We start from the raw sequence: 13,783 nt of genomic DNA, 5'->3' as shown, positions 1-13,783 counted from the left end.
TAGAGAAAGTAGAGATCTACTATAACTCCTTTAGACGTAATATAAGAATAGGTATAACTTCTATTATAAGTAACTTAAGGAAGTATATAAAGTAGATAACTATTACTATTATACTCTATTATAAAATATCTATAAAGTTATAGACTATAAGATTTATAAGGCTAAGAAAGCTTAACTAAAGAAGAGGATTACTAAGGAGGAGATACCTTACTAGAATATTTATTAGAGCTTCTATTATAATAATAAGTACTTAATATACTATAGCTTAAAGAATAATATAAGCTACTTTCTTAAGTATAAGAAAGGTAAGTAGATAAAAAACTAGGAAACTACTAAGGATAAGGTTATACTAGTAAAGGTAGTCCTAAAATAACCTTTAGGAAGGTATAAGATACTAATAGTTAGGTAAAGTAGTTACTTATAACTATATTTATATAAGGATAAAATATAAAGGTACTTATAGATAGCGGGGCTATATAAATAATAATCTTACCCTAAGTAGTAGAAAATTATAAACTACCTTACTAGGTTAAAGAGAACCTAGTACTAGTACTATTAGCTAATAAGAAACCTATAGAATATAGAAATAGTATAATATAGATAGAAACTAAATTAATAAAGCTATAGATAGCTAGTATAGAGTACTAAATAAATATTAATATAATAGAACTAGGAGGACTAGATATATTAATTAGTTATAATTAATTAGATACCTATAACCCTACTATTAACTAGTAAATAAAGATAATACTTAGAAGAGAACTTATATATAAAGTTACTAGAGTATACTAAAGAGTAAGCTTAAAGGACTAGAGCTTAACCTAAAATAAGAGGTTTAGTAAGATCTTACCTTATAAGATTAGGAGAATTTATAAGAAAGACTGTTAGAGAGTAAAAGTTATCTAGATAAGATAAGTTATAACTATAAAGGAAGGACTATTACTACTAAAGATACTAAAAGAGTATTAAACTAATAAGTTTAGAGAACTCTTTAAGGAAAATAAAGTTATAGATTTAGTAGACTATTAAGATAAGGATTATAAGATTATCCTTAATAAAGGGGTAAAGCTAAGCCTAGGACTTATATATCCTATATTACTTAAGTATAATACTAAGTTAAAGGATTATATCTAGAAAAATCTAAAGAAAGGATTTATCTAACTAGGATTAAGCTTAATAGCCTTACCTATCTTATCTATAAAAAAGCTTAATAGAAAGTAGTAACTATATATTAACTTTTATAGGTTAAATAGTATTACTTAAAAGAATAAATACCCTTTACTACTAATTATAGAGCTTATAGATTAACTATAAAGAGCTAAGTAGTTTATAAAGTTTAATATTTAGGAAGGATTTTACTAAATTAGGATTAAGGAAGGATATAAATAGATAATAGTATTTAAGATAAAATATAGACTATTTAAGTATATAGTAATACCTTTTAGGTTAATAAACGCCCTAGTAACGTTTTAGTTAGTTATTAATAACGCCCTTTATAAATACCTTAGAATCTTTATTATAGTATATATTAATAATATACTAGTATATACTAGTAGGACACTAGAAGAATATATAGAGTATATTAAGAAAGTACTAAGGAAGCTTAAGGAATATAAGCTATACCTATAGCTAGGGAAGTGCGAATTCTATATAAAGGAAATAGAATACCTAAGCTTTATAATATCTATAGAGGGAGTAAAGATAAACCTATAAAAGATAGTAGCTATATAGGAGTAGCTAAAGCCTAAAATAGTTAAGGATATATAATCCTTCCTAGGATTTACTAACTACTACTAAAAGTTTATTAAGGATTATTTAAAAATTATAATACCTCTCTCTAAGATTATAAAGAAGTAGGTTAGTTTTAAATAGAATAAAGAATATTAAGAGGCTTTTAATTAAATTAAGTAAATATTCCTTAAAGTACTTATACTAGAAATATATAACCTAAAATAAAAAATATAAGTTAAGACTAATATATTAGATTATATACTTAGAGCTATATTATTATAGTAGTACCTAGATAAGAAGTAAAGACTAGTATTCTACTACTTAAGAAAGTTCTCTAGAGTAGAACTTAACTATAATATTTATAATAAGGAGCTACTAGGAGTAGTTAATTCCTTTAAATAGTAGGAAGTCTATTTACTAAGACTACTATACTAGATTAAGGTTTTTACTAATTACTAGAACTTAGTAAGTTTTATAATAAAAAAGAAACTTAACTAATAATAAGTCTAATAAGCTAAGATATTAGCTTAGTTTAACTTTAAGATAACTTACTATACTAGAATACTTAATAAAGTAGTAGATACTCTAAGTAAGAGATCTAACTTATATAAAGAAAGTTATAAGAAACTATATAATACTATATTTAGGAAGATACCTAATAGTACCCTATATTATAACTAACTAGAACTAGCTAAGATTACTAAGGTAGCTAAGTAAGTAGAAATACTTTAGTAGTAATAGTAGTAGAGAGTAGCTAGCTAGTAGTTTAAGCCTAAAGAAAATAGCTCTAATAAACTATTATAAGATAAGTAAGAGTACTAAGATATAATTTAAAGTAATTAAATATATATACTTCTATATATAAGATTAAGTCTTATTAAAGAACTATATAAGTCCCTAGAGTATAGATATATATTACTAGAAGAAATAGTTAAGTAACTATTAAAGGTGTTTATAATACTACACTTATAAGTAAAGGTATAGGATATCTTAGGTAACGATTTAGCTTATTACTAGAATAAACTTAAGAGATATAAGCCCTATAGCCTATTATAACCTTTACTACTACTAATAAGACTATAGAGTAGCGTAATAATAGACTTTATAGTAAAGCTCCTAAAATTATTAGAACTAGGATCTAGAAGATTATATAATACTATCTTAGTTATTATATACTAATATATAAAAGGAGTAAAATTTATACTTATAGAAGAGACTATTATAGTAGAAGAGTACGCGTATAAGGTTAGTAAGGTACTAATATTAGAATATAGGATACCTAAAGAGTTTATTACTAATTATAATAAACTATTTACTTCTAAGTATTAGAATATATTCCTAGTAAAGTTAGGTATAAAAAAGAAGCTATTAACTAGCTTCTACCTTAAAATAGATAGCTAGATAGAAAGAATAAACTAGATACTAGAGTAGTATCTAAGGATATATACTAATAAGCTATAAGATAACTAGGTTAAACTCTTACTAATAGTATAATTAGCTTATAATAGTACTAGGTCTACGATAACTAAGTACTTACTACACTACGTAAACTATAGATATAAGCTAGTTACTTATTAAGATCTAAAAGATATAGAAAGTATTATAGTAGGTGTAGATAATAAAGCCCGCTTAATATAAGAACTATATAATAAATTAAGTAAGAATATAGCTTATAGGAACCTTATAACAGCTAAGGTAGCTAATAAGTAAAGGATTAAGGGACTAACCTTTAAAAAAGAGGATAAAGTTTTCCTATTATAATAGAACTTAAAAACTAAATAACTAAGTAAGAAACTAGATAACCTCTAAGTAAGACTATTTAAGGTTCTAGAGGAAATAGGTAATATAAATTATAAACTCTAACTCTTACTAGGTATATATATCTACTTTATCTTTTATAAGAAACTCCTAGAAAGAGTACCTCTAGATACTAAGCTAGCTACTAATATAGAGCTTAAAGATAATAAGTATAAGGTTAAAGAAATTAAGGACCTATAGAAAATTAGTTATTAGTAGAAATACTTAGTTAAGTAGCTAAGATTACTAGAGAGCTAGAATACTTAAGAACTAAAAGAAAATTTAATAAACTATAAGTTATAAGTATAGAAGTACTATTAAAGATACTTAGAGAAGGGAGGACTAAGTCCTTAAAGGAAGAAAAGAATTTAGAAAAAGGATTAAAAGAAGTATTATCTTATAACTAGCCTAAGTTAGTTAATAGTCTAAGTAGTAATAGTTTAGTTAACTAAAAGTCTATACTAAGGGTAGAGTTCCCCTTAGCTTACTCTTTTACGTAATCCTAAAGATTTAGAATAGTAAGATCTTAATTAGTAAATACTTACTCTTACGCCTTAGCCTCTAGAAGCTCTAACTTACTTTAAGCTAGCTAAGCTTCTAGCTATATAACCTCTAGACGCTTTATATACTTCTTACGCTAAACCTTCTCCTATTCTTCCTTAGAAATAAATAGGCTATACTTAGCCTTTACTAAAATATAACTAGCGTAGTAACCTAACTTAGTATCTATAAAGTAATAAAAGTTCTTTTCCTTATAATATTTATAATAAAAAGATATCTCTAAACCTTACTCTTTTATATAATTAGTATAAGTATAATACTTAGTAGTTAAGCTTTAGAGATAAGAATAGTAGGAAGATAGAACCTTAGGTATAGTTAGGAGAAGTAAGGAAAGGGAAGAAGAGAGGATATAATACTATAGGAATACCTAATCCTATACCTCTACTACTAGACTAGGTATAGAAAAATAATAATCTAAGGTATTAGGATAATACACCTAAGGGGGGGGATAATATTATAAGTAATAAAGGTTAGATCCTCCTTATATAAGGGAAGCTATAGATAAAGGAAGAAAGGCTAAGTATAGGGTATACTAAGTTATATAATATACTATTACGCTAAGATCTAATATCTAGGATAGTAGAGTACTTTAGGATAGTAACGCTATTATAACTATCTATAGTAGAAGGGATAGAAGGGATAGTAGGACCTAAAGGTAATAGGTATAAGAATATATTAGATCTTATTATTATACTTATTATAGTTAACTTAAATAGTTTATCTCTTATATAAATTATTAACTAGTAATTTTATTATTTATAGAACTAGTATTATTATAGTCTTAGTTAATAATAATAACTCATTTCTAATTAATTATTCTATACACTACTTTATAGACTATTACCTAAACCTATCTTACCTTAGAAAGGACTAAGCTTAAAGAAGTATAGTAAACCCCTATATAATAAAAATAACTTAGAAATATACTATTTTATATAAGAAACTATATAGATATAGCTTAGCTTTAGCCTTTAAAAATTTTTTTTATTATTATAGTATATTTAGAGACTTATTTTAAGCTAAAGTATTAACTAAGTAACTATAGGCTTATATAAGCTTATATTTAGTACTACTAGTATATATATAGTATATTATAAATACTAGATACTAAAGATATATAATAGTATTATACGCCTACTAGAGATAAGATATAACCTTCTAACTTATATACTATCCCCTACTATCTTCTACTATCCTCTACTATCCTTTACTATATCTACCCTTTATAACCTTTATAGCTGCCCTTTATAGCTACCCTTTATAACCTTTATAGCTACCCTTTCTAACCTTTATAGCTACCCTTTATAACTACTACTATCTCTACTACCCCTTCTTAAGAATAACTAACTAGCTACCTATAGTATAGCTACTATTATCTAATAATTAGCTTTAGTTAGAGGAATATTAGTACTAGTAATATCTATACTTTATTCTCTTATCCTTATAGTATCTCTTTAAACTCCCTTTCCTTAAGCCTAGGATATTACTCCTCTAATACCCTTTTAATATCCCTTATCTACTAGTATAGCTAGTTCTTAGTTTCTTAGCTAAAGGTACCTTATTTAAGAATAATAAGGTAGCTAAATATAAAGATCTTATAGCTATAGTAGCTATCTATATAGGCTATATATACTAGCTCCTCTACCTTCCTCCCTATCTATATCCTCTTCTACCTAATAGCTACCTCTATAATAATATTACTAATACTAAAGATATTAACCTAAGAGGCCTTTCTATTCTAGAATAAGAAGTAGAACTTAGGTAATTACTTATTTAACTTATTAAGAACTACTCTAAGTAGCTCTTAAGTATATATAAGGTAGGTATATTATATACTTATAGATATATTAATTAGTACCTATTTAGCTAAGGTTTTTAGGCTAGGCTAGAAGACCTCCTAGATAAGGATAAAGAGGAAATATATATATTTATATATAGTATAATTTAATTATATATAGTATAATTTAATTATATATAGTATAATTAAATTATATATAGTATAATTTAATTATATATAATATATTTTTAATTATATAGAGTAAGATACTTAAAGTAAGTTAGTATTAGTATATAGGTTAGAAGTAGCTAGGTTTTTATATAACCCCTCTTAGTTCTAGTAAATATACTATATCCTCTCTCCCTTTTATAATATATTATAATTACGTTACTAGCTAATAATAGCTAGTAATCCCTATTAGACCTTAACTAAGGTTTCTAATAGGTATCTTTTTTAGTTACCTTTAGTAAATTTTTTTTAACTTTAGTTTTTACGTATAGATGTTAGAGCTTTACTACTATAAAACGCTAATTAGTCTAGCGTTTAAATTATATTATTACTTTATCTTTTTTATAAACTTTTATAACTAATAAGTAGAGGGATAGCTACTTTTTACTTTTTTAAAGTTTTATTTTAATAATACCCCCCTACTTATAGAAAATAAAAAATTATATAGATATAGATAGCCTTATATAAACTATACTTAGTTTTTAGAATATTTAAGGTTTAGTAGTTTTATACTTTAAGTATACTTTTTTAACTTTAAATTACTTTCTCTTCTTTATACTAGCTAAAGGATAAGCTAAGCTTCTTTTTTTAGTATAGGTATATATAAGGGAGTATTTCTACCTAGAGGAAACTAAGCCTAGTTAGGCCTAGCTCCTCTCTTAACTTTCTCTCCTCTTACTATATCTTCCTCCTTTCTCTCTTCCTCTCTTCTAGAAGTTATCTACTATTCTTTATTCTAAATATAAGCTACTTTTATAACTAGCTTATATTCTTATATATAACGTCTACCTTATAATTATACTATTATTTAGCTAGTATAAAAAGTATTAGTATTTTTATACTAAATATAAGAAGTTATATAATATAAACTAGTATTTACTAGAAATAAGATCTTAAAATAATTATAGAGAGCTAAAACTCTAGTTATAATAGCTTAAACTAATATAAAACTTAAATATAAGTTATTTTTAAATAGGAAACGCTCTATTATTAATTATAGTAATATTAATAACTATATAATAGTTTAATGTAAAATAAAAGATTTTGATTATTAATATTTAAGATATGTATAGTAGTATTTCTTTTATACTATAGTAGTTACTTATTACTAAAGTTATACTAATATTAATAAGATTAGAAAAAACTATAGAACTATAATAATTTATCACTATAGATATAGTAAAGAATTTATATATTTTATTATATAATTATATAATATACGCCTTAGGGTCTATAGACTATAAGTAAAAGCTTCTATTATAATTACTAAACTAGAGGTTATTAAGCGTCTAGAGTTATTTAAAGTTTATTTTCTATTCTTAAAAACTTCTTTTAACTATACGATTATAATATAAAAGTTTATAATATTTAAGACTATAAAGTATAAAGATTATATATTAAAAAGAATTTTTAGAAATTATTAGCTTTTAACAAAACTAGAGCTATCTAAGTAACTTCGCTACCCGGGCATTGACTGAACATAGGCACTAGGCGCACAGTCACGGTACTCTAAGCTTCTATCCCACAGCTAACCTCGTCACCACAGGAAGTTTTTGTCGGTCGATAGTAAACACAACTATTCCAATTTTGTTCTTCTTTACATCTAGTAATGAATTACGTCTCTCTCTTTACGCTCCCTACACTATCGAGGAAGATAGGGACGATCCTCAACCGCGTGATGATAACAATTCTATCGGACAGATCATCTACGCACTGCCCTTTGCAGGTTCTTTCTTCGCGTTAACATTTTCCCACTTGGTTAACAAGCTGAAAGGAAAAGTAATGCCGCATGCCGCAATAGTGGTTGCAAAGGCGACTTTGATGCCCCATGCGTACGCCTCTATAACACCGTCGCGCTCGGCCCCGGAAAATACATGGTGAAGCTCAGTGGCACCTGTGTTCGTTACAAGATCGGGACTGACGCCTGGTGCGGTGACGGTAAGCTTGTGCACGAGCTGATTGACGAAGGCGGATTGTGCAGCTGCGAGCAAGAACGTGCCGCCAAGAGATCGAGCGACTGGACAAGGGATGCAATTAGCGGAGGTAACGTACGGAACAAACAGAAACTTACAAATGATGATTGCAGTTGTAGGAGCAATATCCGCTGGCTCAGAAAAGGCCTGCGAAATAATGACCGGGACTTGGAGGGCGAGACCGTATCCGAAGCCTGCCAGCATCTGATACCCAACCCAATGACCTGTCGAACTCCCAACACCGAGAGTGTACAGGAGACCGGCGGCAATGGTCACGATTGCGGAGCTGACTACCAGATAGGGTGCTGCTACACCCGTCTTCGTAATGGCTTTGCCTGAGCCAAATGTGGCAACACTGAACAGAGCAATGAGAGGAATGTTGCGCACACCCGAAGCAGTTGGACTGACGTTGTCGATACTTTGAAAGTAGATGGGCAGGTAATAGAGCGTGACGAAATAGGCACCAGCGAAGAAGAAGCCCCATGCAGCGTTGACCCAGACAGTCCGCTTACGCATAAGGCGTGGGGTCAACATGGCGCGTTCGCCTTGCCAGATTTCTATGACGATTAGTGCAATTACCATGAGAACGAAGCCGATCAATAGACCGATGACAACACTGGAGTTCCAAGCGTGTGATACACCAGCATACTGGAGAGCCAGGAGCAAGGCAAGGGATGCACCCATGACAAGCGTTGTCCCTGCAAAGTCCATGTGTAAAAGCTTCTCCTTGAATGTAGCTTGAACCACCTTGGCGGCGGGAGGGTTTTTGAAGGTAAGGAAGATGACAAAGGCGGCCAAACCACCAATTGGCAGGTTGATGTAGAAGCACCTGAAGTGTTTATATTAGCTTAGGTCCTGCCAGAACGGAAATCGATGACTAAGAATATGGCACACGCATTGTAGACTCACCACCTCCAGGACGACGCATTCGTCAAACCTCCACCAATGAGTGGCCCAGCGACCGCGGCAATGCCATACGACGCACCGATAACGCCCGTGTAGGTAGCTCTCTTTGTGGGCTCAGCAGAGAAGGCGGAGATCGTGTATACTCCAGGCGCAATACCGGAGGCACCAAGACCGGAGATGGCTCGTCCAACAATCAGAGTCATTGAGTTCTGAGCGACACCGCAGATCAAACTCCCAAGCTCAAAGATGAAGATGGCAACTAAGAAACTCATCTTGAGTGGGTAGTATTTGTAGACCTTGCCCCACATTGATTGAAACGCTCCGAGCGTCAAGAAGTATGCCGAACCGTACCACGATATATCGTCCAGTCGTTTGAACTCGTCTGTGATCTTGGGAATAGCCGTTGCGACAATGGTCTAAATCGGGATACTCAGCATGCTGGCGTGTGATGAGTTGGGAAATGCCGGCTTTGCGGACTTACCTGATCGAGGGAGATGAGGGTGATACTGAGAATAAGAGCAAGCATGATGAACAAGACTTCGATACCCTTCGGGTAAGCCATCGGTGGTGCTGGTGCTGGTGCTGGTGGTTCATCGACGGCTTTCTCCTCAGTGGCGGCACCATCATCTTCGTCGTTAGATTCAACATGCCTTCCGTTTGCAGGCTCGGCTTGATATGTCTTGTCTTCCGATGCTTGGTGCTTGCCGTCCTCTAGAGAGGAAGGCGAGAGTGTTGATTGAGACATATGTGTTGGTCGTATGGCTTTGAGTTTGTCGTTAGCTCAGTTGATTTAGCTTGAGACAGAACTTGGTATGCTCTGGAATACGACCTCGAATTAACAACTTATATAAGTTGAGGTTTATCACCCGATTGTCCTTTTGCGGCACCTCCTGTCGCTCACTTACCACTATATCGGACCCTTGCGAGTGAGGTAACACGAAAATAAGCGAAGTTAAGGGTTAAATCCGCTGACTGCTACACTCCAAAGGCAGTGTCATTCGTGTATCTCGCGCTTTGATCGCGTTCTAGACAACGTTCGTTGCCGTAACTCTGCAGTGTATTGCTACGTAGGCTTTGCATAGAATGTCAAGGCCCACGCTACACTCTTTTTCCTCTAGCAAAGTCCTCTTCTCTGCCCGATGAGATGTCCTACTAACAGAGGCTTTCGTTCGGCAGAGGCGCCTGCACGCGTGTCGCAAAATTCAACAAAGGACTACCTAGCAAAAGCCATCAAGTCTGCAGCCTCGTTAACGCCGCTCGTTAACGCCGCTCGTTAACGCCGCTCGTTAACGCCGCTCGTTAACGCCGCTCGTTTACCCTGTCGACGATCGACGCCACCGAAAGAATGGCCGTAAACGCTTCAGTGCCGCTTCGGCATACCTAAGTACATGCTATCCTTGTCGATATTAGATGGAAACGTTACTATCTCCGCCGAAAACGCCGCTCGTCCAAGTACTTGGTATAGTGCTGATATAAGAACGTTGAGTACGATATATTGAAGCACAGGAGCAGGTCGATGACTCGAAAATATCTTGCGACTGTTCAAGTTCTCACAGTATGTCAGGTTATAACGACAGTACTGCAACTCAGCTGACACCCTAAGGCCTCGTCTCGCGGGTTCAGAACCCGAGGAAACCCCTTGGGTACCTAGTGTACCCGACGCTGGCGCCGAACTACAGCGGAACACTTTAGTCGTTCTAGCAGGGAGCGATAATGTGCTCTGCTCCGTTGCAGATAAGCTTCTCTCGGTGTTTCGTATCGCAGTTCACGAACTAGTACCTATGTAGGTAGCGAGTCCCCACAAAATCTCTAGGACATCTTACGATGTACGTCCGATGATCACTAAATACCTTTATTAAAGCTCCCGAGGCCCGCTTGTATGATCACGCCACGAAACTCTTCGTTGGAAATCCGCCTATTCCAACCGATGTCTGGTTGTTTGCAATACTCATCGTAAGTGTGAGTACCTGATAGCATGGGTTTAGATGCCCAGGTGTGTTTAAGAAGTTGTGATTGGCTCGTCTCGTCTATAGTCATCGCCCTATTCCACCCGATCCTACACATCAGGCCCACACCTCGATAGGTAAGTACCCGTTAGCTGACTGATAAGACTACGGATACTTCCTCCGCATGCGCGGCAGGACACGGGAGAACCGAGTTCCGCCGTAGCTGACAGGGGGGACAAAGCACCGATACTTAGATTACCTACAGTCCAAACCCTAGTTAAGGTGCGTAGCGTCGTTAGAGCCTTGGCAGCTAGGCATGGGCCACATACACTAAATTTAATTTAACCTACAGTAATAATCCTTCTTAATAATACCTCCTATACTACCTATAACTACTAATTATAGCTATTTTAATACCTTAAATCTAATACTAATAGCCCTAAGAACGCCTAGGTAATATATAGATTATAATAATTAGATCTATACTTACTTATTATATACTTTAAGCCTAATATAGTACTAGATTACTACTAAATTTAGCTATATTAGTTAATATAAGGTATTTATAATTTTATATATCCTTAGCTAGCTAATTATACCTATAAAGTATAGGACTTTCTATAGTATAGTCCTAATAGATACTTAACTCTATCTTATTACTTATACTATAACTAACACTATATAAGAGTAAAAACCTTAAGTAATAATTATAGAAGAGTTAGATATAAAGATTAGTAAAAAGGTACTTAATAATATCTTCTAGTAGTATAGTTATAGCTAATATAGATCTTAAAAGTACTTATTCTATACTAAAAGGTAACTTTATAATTACCTCTATTAGGCTTAAGAAAGATAGTACTAGGTACTTATATAATAGTAGTATTTTATCTAATTAGATTAAAGCTTATTTATAATAAACTAAGGACTTATATAAGTTACTTATAAAGTAATAAATATAATTACTCTAGTTATCTACTACCTTAATTTAGAAGGTATAGTAAATATATAGTATAAGGCTATATTACTAATAGAGTAAAATAACCCTTTAGATTTATTAAAAAGTATTAAGGTAAACCTAAAAAGAAAAGGAAAAGGGGTACTATTAATATTAAAGTAAGACGTACCTAACTTATCTTATATATTTAGGTAATAAAGGCTTATATAAAGAGTATTATAATCTTAGATTAAATAATTATATTTATAAGAGATAGTACTAGAGCTTAGTAATTAAAGAATATATATTAACTATATACTTAATTTAATCTATACTATAAGAACTACTTAATATACTTACTTAATCTAAACTTAATTAAGTTAGTTTAGCTTTATTTAAAGAAATAAGTATAAACTTATTAACTAAAGACCTTAGAGGGGTTATATACTTTTATATAAGACTAATAGAGTTAGATACCTAATAGTAAGATTTCTTAATATACTTATTTAATAAATTACTATTATTACTATAGAATTACTATAAAGGGTAATCTTTCCCCCTTAGGCCTTAGGGATAAGGCCTATAGTATTATCTTATATTATATTATTAAGAAATTTAAAAACTAAACTTAAAATATCTTAATATATTTAGAAGTCTCTTTTTACTTATAATACCTTTTTATCTACTCTACCTATATTATACCCTATACTACTTTAATATCTTTATTATTACTATAACTACTACTAATACTATTTAGAGATTAAGTAGAAGCTCTATTATAGTATAGTAATTATAGTTATAATTCTCTTTAAGTAGCTATAAAGCCTATATATTAGTAGTAGTAGTATATTTATATATTACTACTATAGCTACTATAGCTATTAAAGCTATTATAGCTATTATACTATACCTATTACTATTATATTATATTTTAAAGCTTTTATATTATTAAATAAATTATTTACTACTTATACTTATCTTCGCTCCTTAATAATATTTATAATATTTAGTAGCTAGTCCTTAAAGTCCTTATTATAGACCTTCTCTAAGTACTTATACTAGTTATTAGTTATTATAGTACTAGTAAATAATATATTATATATTTACTAGACTTATATATCCTAAAGAGAAGTAACTAACTTATTAGCTTTATTTATACCTTTACTAGCTAGTATAATAGTAGTACTTATAAGGAGGACCTTAGTAATAAATACTAGGTCCCTAAGTATATAGTTAAATTCTTTTTTAGTAAACTTATATAATAGGCTAAGGGATTAAATATAAGTCTAAAACTTATACTTAAGGTTACTTTTAAGAGGGTTAATCTTAATAATAACTTTATACTTACTATACTACTTAATAGTAGCTACTATAGTTACTAAGAAGGTTACTAAGCTCTTTAAAATAAAGTACTTTATACTTATAATAATATTATATATAATAACTTTTATATTAAAGATACTAGAGTTACTAGAGTTACTAGATATACTAAATATACTAGATATATTAAAGTATAAGAGTTAAGAGAAAAAAATTTAAGTTATTTAAATATCTTTTTATTCTTAAGTACTATAGTTATAAGCTTAAATATAAGCTATAAACTATAGTTTAAAAACTCCTCTTCCCCTTAATATTACTATAACTTTCTAGAACTATATAAAGTTTAGGGCTTTAGCTTTAACCTATTTAATATTAAATATATATAGCTAGATATAGAAAACTAAGTATTTAGGAAATATATACTTACTATAATTTATTATAGTATTTTTAAATAGTATTATACTTTTATTTCTTACTAATATATTTATTATTTAAATAAATAGTAATTTTATTTTATACTAAGATACTTTTAATAAGTTTCTTAATTATTATATCTTATTTATACTAATATATTTCCTAAGTAAGTTAGTAACTAAAGTTAATTAGTAAT

The 13,783-nt window shown here is 30.6% G+C and overlaps 2 protein-coding genes across 2 annotated transcripts; one reads left to right on the top strand and one right to left on the bottom strand.

The window, feature by feature from the left end:
• Positions 1 to 7,800: 7,800 nt before the first annotated feature.
• On the bottom strand, positions 7,801 to 9,718 carry ACET3X_002053 (uncharacterized protein; the record flags this gene model as incomplete). Its single annotated transcript, XM_069447413.1, has 7 exons — positions 7,801 to 8,111; positions 8,166 to 8,422; positions 8,476 to 8,485; positions 8,580 to 8,624; positions 8,673 to 8,896; positions 8,977 to 9,389; positions 9,455 to 9,718. The coding sequence occupies 7 exons, from the start codon at positions 9,716 to 9,718 to the stop codon at positions 7,801 to 7,803; spliced, it is 1,524 nt and encodes a 507-aa protein (XP_069312295.1).
• Positions 9,719 to 10,478: 760 nt separating this feature from the next.
• Positions 10,479 to 11,421, top strand: ACET3X_002052 (uncharacterized protein). The gene is made up of 4 exons (XM_069447412.1): positions 10,479 to 10,528; positions 10,577 to 10,756; positions 10,835 to 10,926; positions 11,084 to 11,421. The coding sequence occupies exons 3-4, from the start codon at positions 10,853 to 10,855 to the stop codon at positions 11,262 to 11,264; spliced, it is 255 nt and encodes an 84-aa protein (XP_069312294.1). The 5' UTR covers positions 10,479 to 10,528; positions 10,577 to 10,756; positions 10,835 to 10,852; the 3' UTR covers positions 11,265 to 11,421.
• Positions 11,422 to 13,783: the final 2,362 nt, after the last annotated feature.

Source organism: Alternaria dauci, chromosome 1 (genome assembly GCF_042100115.1).
Source record: "Alternaria dauci strain A2016 chromosome 1, whole genome shotgun sequence".
NCBI classification, from domain to species: Eukaryota; Fungi; Ascomycota; class Dothideomycetes; order Pleosporales; family Pleosporaceae; genus Alternaria; species Alternaria dauci.
Note: the sequence above shows the minus strand (reverse complement) of the source record. Positions and strands in the feature narration are given on the sequence as shown.

Excerpts from the sequence above, each read along its gene's own strand:
- ACET3X_002052 (XM_069447412.1), top strand. The coding sequence starts at position 10,853 with ATGATCACGCCACGAAACTCTTCGTTGGAAATCCGCCTATTCCAACCG. Across the intron at positions 10,927-11,083 it reads GGTTGTTTGCAATACTCATC|ACTACGGATACTTCCTCCGC; the intron begins GTAAGTGTGAGT and ends CTGACTGATAAG.